This window comes from Lissotriton helveticus, chromosome 5_1 (genome assembly GCF_964261635.1).
Source record: "Lissotriton helveticus chromosome 5_1, aLisHel1.1, whole genome shotgun sequence".
In the NCBI taxonomy this organism is placed as follows: domain Eukaryota; kingdom Metazoa; phylum Chordata; class Amphibia; order Caudata; family Salamandridae; genus Lissotriton; species Lissotriton helveticus.
In genome coordinates, this window is record NC_136065.1 from 1,763,777,177 (window position 1) to 1,763,791,470 (window position 14,294).

Here is a 14,294-nt window from a genome sequence, read left to right on the forward strand (position 1 = left end):
GAGGTTGGCATAGGCACCTCAACTAGCAGTGACGCTGCAAGAACTTCTCAAGAATTTGAAAGTTTAAGGGGCCACAGAATTACCACGGAATTACGTGTTGGCTCTCAGGACAGAAACACACTTCCAGGTAGACCCCTTCCCCTCCGCACAGTACCGCCTGTGCCTCCCTGCCCAGCTGCCGCTGCTGAGGAAGTTCAAGGCCCTCCTCCACCCGCAGGCTACCACCTGCGCCTCATCCCTGGTGGCCAGTGGTAGGCCGTAGGTTTGCTCATCCTCCATCGTATTGTCTGCATTTTCTTTCATTGCTCCCGTTGTAGTGACTGCATTTTCATTGTTGTGTCTATGACTGCTGTTGTCTGTCTCCCCCACTGCCTGTATGTGGTCTGTGCCCGTTCTCTCCCTCTGTTCCCCTCGCTGCCCCCATGTCTCTCTGCCCGGTTTCCCTTCTGCTCCCTTCGCGGCCCCCATGTCTCTCTGCCCGTTTAGCCTTCTGTTGCTTAGCTGCCCCTGCATTTCTGTAACCTTTCTGCCCTTTCTTGTGACCTCTCTGCCTCTGTGCCACTCGTTTCCCCCTGTTTTTTTTGTGACCTTTCTGCCCTTTCTTGTGACCTTTATGCCCTCTGTGCCACTCGTTTCCCCATGTTTTTTGTGACCTTTCTGCCCTTTCTTGTGACCTTTATGCCCTCTGTGCCACTGGTTTCCCCCCTTTTTTGTGACCTTTCTGCCCTTTCTTGTGACCTTTGTGCCTCTGTGCCACTCATTTCCCCATGTTTTTGTGACCTTTCTGCCCTTTCTTGTTGTGACCTCTCTACCTCTGTGCCACTCGTTTCCCCCCGTATTTTGTGACCTTTCTGCCCTTTCTTGTGACCTTTGTGCCTCTGTGCCACTCTTTTCCCCCGGGGATAGCCTCACAGGCTCTTTAGACAATAATGCCCCCGTGGTCGTGGGAGCCTCGAGGCTTTAAACACAAATGCCCCCAGGGAGCCTCGTGGGCTCTAGACAACGTTGGGGTGACCCACTGCCATCCGGGGCCGCCCTAAATGCACCACCAGGAACTAGGCTCCTAACTGCAATAAACAAGTGTCCCCTCTGCGCTTGGGAGTCCCGCTATGGCACGGGACTCCTACGCTGTGCCTCGCTCTCGCGCCCCCCCTTCTGCCTGGCAGCCCACTCACCAGACTGCTCGCGGCTCCCCCTCGGTCACGGGAGCCCCACAGCGGCAGGCGCCATCCTCTTCTCCGGTCTCCCTCTCTTCCGGGCAGATTCAGCGCGCTGCCCATTCAGAGCGCGGCTCTACGGGACCAGCCCCCAACAGCGGCCCAATCAGAGCGTGGCTCACAGGACGAGCCTCCCGCAGCCCGCCAATGACAGTGCGGCGCCTAGGGAACACTTTTCTCCGGCAGCCAATCCCAGCGCGGCCCCTTCGGTTCTTCGACCGCAGCTCCGGGCCGAGGACGGTGATTCCTCTGGCGATTTTTAGGGCAGAAACGAGGGGTAGGCACCCTTGGTACCAAAACAAAATATAGAAGCGAGGTGGGCACTCGCTAAGAAGCACATAAACGGGGTGGGCTCCCGTATATAAATAAATAAATGCGAATCAAGACGCAGGGTGGCACCTGCGCACTCGGGGGCCAAGAAAGGGCAGGAGCGCTTCCCACAGAGGGAAAACGACAGCGCTCTGCCCAGGAAGGTAAAAAATATAGCGCTCTCAAGCCCCAAAGGCCCCAGAAAATGACCCCAACAACAAGAGGGGTCCCAGGAACACAGCCCCCTTAGGTGAAGAGGGCATGAGGGACCCACAAAGTCCTGGGCACCAAGAGATGGAGCAAGCAGCTCCCAAGAAAAAGGAAAGCACTCCAGCCTCCAAGTCCATCAGGTATCCAGGGGCTCGGCAGGGCCCAGGGAGGCAAGCCTTCCCCTGGGCCAAAGCAGCAGCACGCCCCTGGCAGGATTCAAGTCAGAAACAAGAACATTTTGTAAGGGGACACAGCCCCTTTTTATACAGCAAATCCCTTTGTCTAAAGGTGCAGGGTGGGGGAAAAACCAGGCGCAGCTGGTTTGGGAGCCCCCTTGATGAGCTCGGCCACCCCTCCCATTCACTAGTCAGGCTAGGGTCATCAGTCACACCACAGGGGGCGGAGCCAGCATTGTGTGGGGAAAGCCCAGCCCTATTCAGGACCCAGGTGCACCCCTCCCCTCACATCAGCATGCTAATCTCAACACTAACCACTGGGCAGACCCATCCAGACTTCCTGGAGCCAGGCTCCAGCCAATCACGTGCCAGCAGACTCACTACACACGTACACCCATGTCTAGAAGTGGCACTTCCACACTAGACACATTCATGCCACATACATCATTACGCAGCATTCAATCTCACGAGTTTGCACATACCAAACTCGACCCTGCACTCCCCACACATCAGGAACTACCATGGTCACACATATTCACCATGCATTCCTATGGGAGGGCAGGTCACTCACCATACATAAACAGAGAGCTCACGCACTTTACACTGTACCACAGTGAAAAAGTGCGCAGATGCCTAAAATCACCAACACCAGGTCACAGAAACAGGCTAGGAAAAAGCAAAAAATTTCGGGGTGAACCTGCCAAAAGGGCCTGGTCCAACAGTACTCATTCCTGACCCACTCTAGCTTTAAACCCTTGTCAAAGCTGGTTTTAAGACGTTTGATAGGGATCAGAAGTGAGCATCTATCATGAATAGGGCCCAATAGAATCAAGTCTATCAAGCCATTTGGATATTTAGTTTCACGTGGCTCAAATTTAGTTGTTTATTGCCACAAATATATAAAATCAAGATTCCGAGATCAATATAAGACTTTATTTATTTAATAAATATATATAAAAATATGATAAGCCGCTCTAGGGCAGACATGACACCAACAATGTCCACATTTGGGACGTTATGTCTATTGCAGTTGAAAATACTAGAGCACACTTGCTTGCTCAATTTATTTATATCTTGGTAAAAGCTACCTTAGGACTGGGAGTTAATTTGTTGGCGATTTGTTTTCTCCGTAGATGCAGATTAATGAACCAATAAGAACACCTTGTTTTTTTTTAAATGAATAATGGTAGATAATATCGGCCCTTATTACTACAGGGCCAATAATGGTCAGAATGTATTATGCTCAATGTTATTGCTTCCATTGTAAGCATTTAAATTTTGCTAGAGTAATAAAGCAAACTAGTTTGCGCCTGGGTAAATTCAGACTAAAGATACCGGTAAAAGATAGGAAGCATATATAGACTTTAAACTACTTTTTAATATACCAATTCTCTATCCACAGCCACCTTATATTTAATAAACAAAGGCAATGCAAGTAGGTCTGGCTTATAAATAAAGCGCCTCTGTTGATTTGTTTGTGTGTGTGTGTTTGGTGCCTCTTTGTTGGTTGGTGTGTGCATGTGTGTGGTGCCTCTTTGTTGATTGGCGTGTTTTTGTGTGTGGTGCCTCTTTGTTGATTGATGTGTGTGTCTGTGTGTGTGTGGTGCCTCTTTGTTGATTGGCGTGTGTGCGTGAGTGTGTGTGGTGCCTCTATTGATTGATGTGTGTGGGTGTATGGGTGTGTGTGTGTGCTAGTCCAAACGGTCGAGTGAATGCAGCAATAAGTGATAAGGTGGATATGTGAATGCATGACTGCAATGGCGAGAAGAAGTCTGAAGGGACAATTGTACTTAAAAGCCAGGCTAATTGTCTGTATAAACAGCACCCTTTAGTCAGTATATGAAAGAAAACTATGTTTGCAGTATCCTTTGCCTGAACTGAATGTCTTCAGGTCACATTGTGCTGATGAAAACTTCCTACAGAGATGCTGGGTGGATGCCCATGTGCTGGTCACCCATCCTCCACACCTCTGAAACCCGCCAGGAATCTGGAGGTGAGTGAACAGTAGTGCCTCCAAAGACAGGAGAAGGCAAAGCACTCCTGATAGTGAGCAGGGATACAGTAGCCCTCGTGGGGCTGCGTTCAGTGCTTTATATGTATGTCCTCCCATCCATGAGGAAGCAGCATAGTGTTATAAACCCTGCAGAGCTTGCTGCTGGGGGAAATGTTGCCCCTGGAGACCATGGAGACCATGGAAAACTAGCTATTGGAATTTGCCCTGGTGGTTTTCCTTGGTAAGATGCTGTGATGAGAGATGGCTTTGCTTCCAGGGTCATGATCCCATGAATATTCTGCACACCTAAAAGTCAGGTCGTGTGACTTCAGTCAGCGTTAATCCCTCCTAGGATGGTATTCTATTGCCCGACAAGCCAAGTTTGTTTAATGTATTTTGTACTGGTCACAAACATCTGCTTTTGTTCACAAGAAGTTCACAGGATGGGGCACATGGATTATACCATTTTAAATGCACTAGGTCAATGTTCCCGGTGATCTGGTATCTCTTGTCACCTGGGGTTGAAGGTGGGGCAAGCGTTTAGTAGATACTAAAGGGCGAGTAAGATATTGGCTTTGGGAGCATCTTAGAAACCGATTTCCAGTTGGAGGAGACAAATGGAGCATTAGGAAGCCATGCTAGAGTTGGACACAAGTGGGCAGAAACCAGTGGAAAATTAACAAGTCCTTCTGTCGGCAGAGACTAGTGAAGAAGGAGGAAAACCTAGTGAAGACAAACATGTGGGAAAGTAGGAACTCCTGCTGGAGAAGAGATCAGAGTAGGATCAGGAAGACTTGCTAGAGATCAGAGTAGGATCAGGAAGACTTGCTAGAGCTAGAAACTAGTGTGAGTTGCTCTTGCTAGAGAAAGGCAAAGGGCAGTGCAAAAGCAGGAAGACCTGGTGAAGACACAGAAAGACCAACTGGTGACAGAGTCAAGGGATGTACCTGAACAATACCAGTGTCTTAGCTAACAGGAAGTGCGTTATACTTAGCGCCAAAAAAGATTAAAAGCGTACACAAAACATGCCTCCATTGCAAAGTGAAGCAAAAGGCGGCAAAGTGTGCTGTGTGTTCAGGCACTGCAGCAATGCCTTAGCAAAGAGGAGAGGAGAAACTTTGTAATCCCCATGCTCACAAGTTCACAGATGAGGATGAAACCACGGAAGTGATCACAAGTTGAGGTACTGTTCTGAGTGACCAGCTGCATGCATTTCTAAGGATCTACCATGGAAGCACAGCACAGATTGCGCTGCCCCCTCTCCCCATCTGCTGTTCCCTCCAGGCCGAGCTGTGACCATAATGCATTACAGGATTTTCCTTTCCAGCTGTGCCAGCTAGTTTCTGATCGGTGGTCACTCCCCCATGGGTAAGGAGCAGGAAGGGGCACTGGCACGATTAGACAGCTCGTTCTCCAGTGCTACTTATCGCCTTTGACCGACATATGATTGAAATCTGGGGTCAGCTACAGGAATTGGATTTTGGGAGTAGAATTCTGTCATTATTATTATTATTATTTAGAAGTTTGTAGAGCGCACAGCTACCTCCGACGGAGGTGTCCAGGCGCTAAAGACAACATCTGGTGAGGTTCAGTGAAGCTTAGGAGGATACCAGGTAGGCTAGATCTGGGAGAAGAGCCATGTCTTAAGTTTCTTTCGGAACAGAGGCTCCGAGGTCAGGAATCTCATTTCCAATGGTAAATGATTCCACAATCTGGATGTGGCCACTGCGAAGGCCCTTCCTCCCGTTCGCGCTAAACGAAAACGGGGGCAGATCATTAGGCGAAGATGGTTAGATCTGAGATTGCGGGATGCTTGTGAGATCTTCAGTCTGCGTCTCAGATAAGTGGGGCCACGACCATTAAGAGCTCTAAAAGCAAGGGTCAGGGATTTGAACTGAATACGTAGTCTCACTGGGAGCCAATGGAGTTTGATCAGATGAGGGGAGATGGAATGACGGTAGGGGACATTACAGATCAACCTGGCCGCTGAATTCTGTACAGTTTGCAGTCGAATTATGAGATAAGCCGGGACTCCAGCATACAGACTGTTTGCGTAGTCCAGGTGGGAAGTGATGAGGGCATGGACTACTGTCTTGCGTGAGTCTAATGGAAGAAAAGGGATGATTTTTTTAATCATACGAAGTTTTCCAAAGCAAGACGCTGTGACTTTGTTAATTTGGGCTTTGCAGGAGAGGGAAGTGTCAAATTGGAAGCCTAGATTGCGGGCAGCTTGGACAGGTACAGGAGGAGGATCTAATTCAGCCGGCCACCAGAGGCTAGTAGAGATGGGGGATTTCTGATTAAAAAATAAGACTTAAAACTTAAATTGTTTGAGGACATCCAGGCGGCAATATTTACCATACGTGGCGAAAGTTTAGCAGAGAGCTTTCAGAGTGATCTTTGAAGGAAAACACCAGCTGAGTGTCGTCAGCATAAAAGATCACTCTGACGCCCCATGATTCTACCACTTTTGCCAGAGGCTTCAGGTATACATTGAACAGGAGAGGGCTCAGGGCAGATCCCTGTGGAACCCCCCATGTCAATGGTTTCTTGGTGGAAAAGAAAGAGCCCAGCATCACTTGTTGGAATCGATCCGTGAGAAATGATTTGACCCATGTTAGAGGGGTCCCACCAACTCCCACCTCCTGCAAGCGTGTAAGTAGAGTTTCATGGGAGATGGTGTTAAATGCTGCGGATAGGTCGAGGAGGACCAGCATGGCCTCCTCTCCCCTATCCGTGCACTCACAAATCAACTCAGACACTTCTAGAAGGGCTGTTTTGGTACTGAAGTTCGGCCTGAATCCTGACTGAGAGTCGTGGAGCAGAAAGTTTGATTCTAGATAGTCGGACAGTTGTTCTTGTACCGCCTTCTCGAGTACTTTGGCTTAGGTAGGAGTGAAATCGGTCGATAATTGCTCAGACACATTGGGTCGACACCAGCTTTTTTTTTAATGGGAATTAGCAGCGCGTGTTTCCATACAGAGGGGATAACACCTGAATATAAGGAGGAGTTCCAGATTTCCAAAAGGGGGTTGATCACTAGCGGGGCAATCTCATTTAGGATCAGAGCCGGGGCAGGATCCAGCGGTGAGCCTGATTTGCATTTTAGAAATAGATTCAGGGCATACTCTTTAGCGAGTGGTTTAAAAGATGTGAATGCTTTAGTACAGGTGGTATCATAGTTTGGGGTAACTTTCCATAGGCGCTCCAGTTTTTTACAGCTGCTTCTGTTTTCCATTAATTCCTGGGTGAACCAAGGAGCAGACGGTTTTAGTCTGCGGGAGGTAAAGGTCTGTAAGGGCGCGACTTTCTCGATGGCGGTCATGAGGTCTTTATTAAATGTAAGAACCGCTACATTGAGATCGTCGGGGTGTGAGTCAAGGCTATTGTTGTACGTTTGCTCAAGGGCAGTGCAGGTGATCTTGTGCCATTTCCTGCCTTGTTCTCTAGTGGCAGGTTCCTTCTTAAGGGAATGGGGTATAGATACCTCGAACGGAATCAGAAAATGATCAGACCATGTCAGAGGAGTGGAGGGGAGAATTTTTAGCTTCGTACAATTGGAGAAGATTAGATCAAGGGTGTGTCCCGCAACATGTGTGGGGCCACTGACCCCTTGTGTCAGATTCATACTTTGCATGGAGTCTAGAAGATGGACGGCACGACTGCAGTCACTTACATCTATGTGATGGTTAAAATCTCCCAATACCGTGAAGTGAGGATGTTTAAGAGACAGATCTGCAGTAACTGCTAACAGTTCAGAAATAGCAGGTTGCGGGGTATTAGGGGGACTGTAGACCAGGATCCCTGAAAAGATGGCTGCAAAAGTGTCCGAGACAAAAAAATATAGTGCCTCTATGGGCCCTATATTCATAATTTTTCTCGACGTGATCGTCAGGTGAGTCTTTAAATAACCGCGATTCCGCCTCCCGTCTTGGAGCCTTCATGGCTAATACCTGTAAGGCGATAGCCCGAGGGCAAGGCGAGGGAAATGTCTGGGTTAGAGGAGTCTTTTATCCATGTCTCAGTCAGAAAAAGTAGGTCCCAGGACATGGTAGATAGTAGCAGCCAAATGTCACTAGCGTGGCATGGCAAGGAGTGACAATTCAGAGTATGAGTAAATAGAGTATGTTCTTATAGGTATGGGATGACTGATTAATGGATCATAGGGGCATTTTGTATAAGGAGAGAAAGAGAAAGGGCAGCTGTTACATCTAAAAAGGAGAGGGTTCGTCGAAGAGAGGTTACACTGTAAAGAGGGCGTGCAAGTTGTGGTTCTTAGATCCATAAGCTGTGATCTAGACCACACCAGCCTCTGCGCAGGATGGGAACCGGCAGCATGGCTGGCCCTAGGCCCGGAACTGGCGTGGACGGGCGCAGACGGGCTTGAAGATATCCTGTCGTTAACATCATGATGGCATGGTCCTCTTGAATGTTGGTGGATGTGCTTCACCCGGTATGTGTTAGAAAATGTCCTCCCCTGCTGGATCACCTTTTTTGTAAGCGGCTGGCTGGATTAGGGGAACCCACTGCATCCTCTAAACCTTTGCTGTCCCCTGAAAAATACGCGAAACTATCACATATTAGAGGATGGTTCCCCAACATAATGACACATAGCTGAAGCCTGGCATCAGATGTCATTGCATTGGAAAGGGAATGCCCTCATGTAAGATAGTCATGATTGGTGTAGGGATTCCCCTCTCAATGTAATACGGTTTGCTGAGAGCAGTCTACATGGAATGGGCTGGCACACACAAAATGACTTTCTTAGTACTATTTTATATACTCCTTACCAAAGCCATATCTATATAGAGAACAGTAAACATCTGTAAAATGTTAGTGGGTGGTCTCCTGCATAAAGAACAACCCAGCAAGCCAATGCGTAAATGGGGCTCACCCATACAGTGCTTAAATTGAGCTGGTGCTCGACTCCGGGGCATTAATCTAAATGCCGGCACTTGTGGGAGTCCACCACATAGAAGAACTAGTAGTCTGAGTTTTAGAAAATACAATTTATTGCAGATACAATTTGTGAAATGATATATTACTCAATGGCAGTTGCCACAGGGTAGTTATAGTTAGGTCAGCCTTTCCATAGAAAATGCTTTTTTTCCTTTTGTTTTGCTTATGGCAACAATTGACCATTTGCCATGAAACGTTCCCAATAAAGTATTATTTTTAGCCTAGTTTGGAAAGTTTTGAGATGATCCTCAAGCAGAGGCAGAGAAAAAAGGGGGGGTCCCAAAATACAAAATACCCAGGCATTATCCATAGACTTTTTAGACAGCGCTACTGGAAAACTGCTGAATGGAATTACACCAACTTTGGCAAGAAGCTAGATATTTGTCGATAGATTGTGCTTTTTGTCATTTGCTGTAAATTCATTCAGTATTTTGTGAAAAATTAAGTGTTAGAAATTGCATTTTTTGATTGGCAGAGGTATGCACCCTGTCCAAGCAGGAACCACAATCCTAGTCAGGGTAAGTCATAAACATACTTTAAATTAATCTGTGCTCACCCTCTGGTAGCTTGGCACAGAACAGTCAGGCTTATCCTAAGAGGCAATGTGTAAAGTATTTGTGCATGACTGAAACAGTAACATAGTGAAAACACAACATAAATACTCTACACCAGTTTAGAAAAATAGATTATGATTTTATAAATAAAACAAGACCAAAACGATAGAAATCCGATATGTAGCGGGGCATATATGGTTGCACTGGATGGAGCAAAGTCAAGAGCTCAGGCCAACTGGATGGAGCGCGGGCCAGAAACAGGAGCCACGCAAGGCCTGCTGAACAAAGTACCTCAATCCTGGCCGCACAAGCGGGAACAGGGCGCATCTGATCAATGCTTTGTTGTCGATCCCTGCAGTCGAGGTGATTCATCAATTTTCTCAATGTAGTAATAATGATGCACTGGTTCCGAAGACGAAGCATCAAAGCCGAGATTCATTGTTTCTGAAGCCGATGAGCTAGGTCTCTCTACACAGTCTAGGGAATGCATCAATCTACTCACACTGCAGTGGCAGTGATCTGGTGTTCCATTGCGATGGTTCTGAAGTCGATGTGCTGGTTCTGAGTGTGATGCGCTGGGTCTGTTCCACAGCAGCGGCAATGCATTGATTCTGTTTCATGCAGCAGAGGATGTGTTGGTTCCACTCTAGCAAGCACCTGGATCCACTTACAGTGGACCAGGAGCAGGAGGTGAGACTTTGATATCCCTGACTCTCAAAACAGGAGGCAAGATGCTCTTGGAGATCACTCTGAGTTCAAGCAAGAGTCCAGTTCTTCCTCATTAGAGGCAGAGAGTAGCAGGCAGCAGGGCAGTAGGGTAGCAGGGCAGCACAACATAAAAGCAGCTCTTCCAGAGCAGCAGTCCATCAGAGTGGCAGTCCTTGTAGCAGCACAGCAGTTCTTCTACTTAGCAGAGTTTCTTTACAGGTCCAGAAGTATCTGGTTTGGTGGGGTCGGAGACCCAGTACTTATACCCAGTTGTGACTTTGAAGTTGAGGTAATCAACCCTCTGTGTGGGGACGGGTCACTGCCTATTCAGGTGTAAGTGTCAGTTCCTCCTTCCCATCCTGCCCAGGATGAGCCATCAGGATGCAGTTGGGAACTCAGTCATGCCTACCCTTTCTTTATGTGTGGCTGTCTAGAGGAAATGAAGTCCAGCTGACACCCACCCCAGACATGTATTGGAGACAGACTGCAACCACACAGAGCTTTAAGAACAGAGAAATGCCATCTTTCTTAAAGTGGCATTTCTAAAAAAGTAATGTTAAATAAAAATTTGCCAGCAAAGAGTATTTATCATTACCATTCCATTGATATTACACTTGACAGAGCCACTCCTTCTCAATCAGAAATAACAGCTTACAAGTGTAATAAGGTATTCCCAATGTTAACCTACAAGAGTAATGAAAAATTTATTTAGGTATTCTTCACTACGACGACAGGCAAAACTAAAAAGTACATGTCCTATCTTTTAGTTACACAGCATCTTGCCCTCCCTGTGTGCTACTTAAGGATTGCCATGGGGTGACTTGTATGTAATATAAGGGGAGTTTATAGCTTCGCAAGGGGTTTTAAATACCTAGTCGACATGGCAGTGTAAACAGCACTCACAGGCTCTGCAATGGCAGGCCTGTGACATGTTTAAGGCTACTTGCTTGGATGGCACAATCAGTGCAACAGTCCCTTATTAGCATTTAATTTACAGGAACTTTAAACATGTAGTGCACTTTACTAGGGACTTATAGGTAAATTAAATATGCCAAACAGGTGGATGTATCAATCAAACTAAGGTTAGAGGAGAGAGCACATGCACTTTAGCACTGTTTAGCAGCGGTGTAAGTGTTCAGTGTCCTAAAGCCAACAAAAACAAGGTCAGAAATGGAGGAGGAGGAAGGGAAACATTTATGGAGTGGCTTTTCAGAGAGGGCCATTTTCCATCATTGAGGTACAAATATATTTGTATATTGGGATGGGTTGGTCCAAGAGATTACAGTGAGAGTCTTGTGGGAGTGCCAATTAAAAAACAGAGCATTCTGATTGGCCCAGGAAGCCCTTTGGTCAATTTGCACCCCCGGGAATCAGATTCCCACAGGAGAGAGCACTCTGATTGGCTGCAAACAACATGAGAAAAATGTTTCGGGCAGCCATTACAGGACTTGGGGACTTAGTGCCCTGTCCTTAAGTTAAAATGAAAAAAAATACATAAGAGACAGGGTAGGGATACCCTACCTCCTATGCCCTCTAGGAGGGTCCAGAAATCATCATTATTTTCCGTGATCCCTCTGGCCTCCTGTGAGATTGTGGCAAAAAAACAAATATTAGCAGCCACTATTTTTCTAATACCTTTGGAGAGGGCCGTCTGAGGAGGACTCCCCTCCCCAGCCCATTTTGAGACTCCAGTCCCCAGGGCTGGGAATATTTAATTAACAGGAGGCATGTGCATGGCGCTGCTCCCCAAGCCAATGGTGGCCCTTGGAGGTGCCAGTCCCCCAAGCCGATTTGCTGATAAAGGGGTGGTGGCCGCGCAGCCCCCCTCCCTGTGTTTTGTAAGGCCCCAGGGACCTCATCCCCAGAGTCAAAATAAAGGTTTATGGGAGGGTGGCTGCTAGATCTCCCTCTCTGAGCCTTCAAAGGCCTGAGGACCCCATCTCCCTTGGCCAGCTCAGTGAATGTGCTCCAAGAAACTCACTCCCTGGACACAGCTGTGACTTAGTAGATCTGCCAGTTTGGTATATATGGCGAATGACCATACCCCATTGGTTAACAAACCAAGTTAATGATTTACAACATGGTGAGAAGATCTTCACTGTTTGTGATGGTGTTGCCTGTGAATCAATTACAGGTAGTGGGGATCTTCCCGAATTCCACCAAAGTTGGTGCCCGACAATAAAGTCAATCAATTTAGGTTTTACGTTATCCATTCCCTTATTTTTCTTTCAATTATGATATATTTACCCTTTTAAACAAAAAATAGATAACAATGTTCAGAAGAGTCTTGGTGTTCGCCTTACTAACATTGTACGGCCATCTTCATGCCTTTCGAAAACAGATTACTGTCTAGTACGAGATACCTCAATATATATAAATATTTTCTCACAAAAAAGTTGTGACCTAAATATTGTTTACACAATATTGCCCCATTGACTGATGATGTTCTTTTATTAGCTCCTGTACAGCTTTATGTTTTTTTAAACACTACTTAAAACACAATATTTATGTCTGACGACATTCTACTAACGATATTGTTTTACCATGCCAAATCTGCACTATACACTTTAATAGTTATTGCAAATAAGATTTTAAGTTGTAATTTAATACTGGTAGGTAGTCCCTCTGAGGTTTTTTGTCAGTCAGGTGCAGGTAGGCGTCTAACCTGCAGATAATTATTAATTTATTTGAATATGTGCGCATTCATAACTCACATATTAATCGTTTACGTTCTCTGTATCTCTTTGGATTTATCTATTACTGTTGGTATTTTCGGTTCCACCACAGATTATCACTGTAGGTAATTGTGACATTTCATTAATCATGTGTAAGGCTTTTAGTTTTCTCTTGTGAATTGTTAAATGTCTGTTTATGCTTTGTCTCGTGTTTTGAGAATACATGGTGAGGAGCCTGAATTTTAGTTGCATTTTTAATTTCCAGGATTCCCTTTTAGTCTTATTCCTCCTGCATCGGGAAAACAATAGCCAATGGTGGTGGATTCTTCCCAGAGCTTTTGGATGTCTATGTAAAATACATTTAGATGCAGTGTTTTTAAACGTAAATTATTTACATGGTCTCTGGTGAGCATGAAATTCTAGCCCACCCTCCTAGTCCTATGTTGGATGTCACATTCCAAGATCCAACGCATGAACGACAGTTGTCCTTTGGCGCTTCTACAGTGAAGCGCTCCACACACTTGGACTTGGTTGTGACCTCATGCTATTGAGACAAGCAAAAAAGGGATGGGCGGAAATATTTGAGCCCATTCTTCTACTAACACTGCCTGCTGCATTTTAGGGGCAGTTTGAGTGAAATGAGTCTGGGAGTGTGTGACTGCAGAAAGTGGAATGGCATCAGCATACTGTAACCAAAATATTGTCTCACACAACTATTGCATAACCCAATTGGAGTTAATAATAGAATATCTACACCCAATGCATGATATTTTTGCAAACCATATTTGGGACACATTATTTCTGTCAGACATACCACCATAGAGTAAACAACAGTTATCTGTATACGATTATTGGCTAAGAATAACACGCCTTACTTTCAAGAAACAGCAGATTTTTAAAAAGAAGCACTATATGAAAACAAGATATTAATAATATTGTTGTTGGTGGTGTTATTAAACTGATGTGAATTTTGAAAGACTGGGTCTTTTTTGTCTTGACAGGTATACCATTCCCGATCATAGTTGCCTGGGCTATTGGCAAGCTTTATTATGATAATGAAAAGTAAGTAATATCGTGAATAATTCCATTGAAAGAAAATGCCCCTATTTTAAATTCCTGATTTTAACTTTAATATTGACAGTTTTGTATTTGAGCTGGAGAAAAAATTGTCCTTTAGAAGATGTGCCGTTAAAAATGTGTCTACGCCTTTCTTCATCTATAGAATGTTCTGTGAGTTCTGGTGACTTAGTAGATCTGCGAATGACCATACCACTTTGGTTGGTAAACCAAGTTAATGATTTGCAACATGGTGAGAACATCTTCACTGATGGGCAAGAGGTAGTGAAGATAACTTTCAGAAGAATCTGTTTTAACAGAGTGTCTGACCTGCCTGTGCTAAGTCATAACAGTGGGTTGCAGATCTGCACATATTCTGGGTTTGAGAACAAAAATCATTAAAAGCACTCACCTGGTCTTCTCATTAAAACCTGACA

General features: G+C 45.7%; 1 protein-coding gene across 1 annotated transcript in view; it reads left to right on the forward strand.

The window, feature by feature from the left end:
* Nucleotides 1-14,294, forward strand: part of CRHR1 (corticotropin releasing hormone receptor 1) — a 2,033,077-nt gene that overhangs the window by 1,832,365 nt on the left and 186,418 nt on the right. Inside the window, exon 8 of the mRNA XM_078645030.1 lies at nucleotides 13,803-13,863. Coding sequence (XP_078501156.1) covers nucleotides 13,803-13,863 — 61 coding nt within the window. The remainder of the gene's footprint in view (nucleotides 1-13,802; nucleotides 13,864-14,294) is intronic.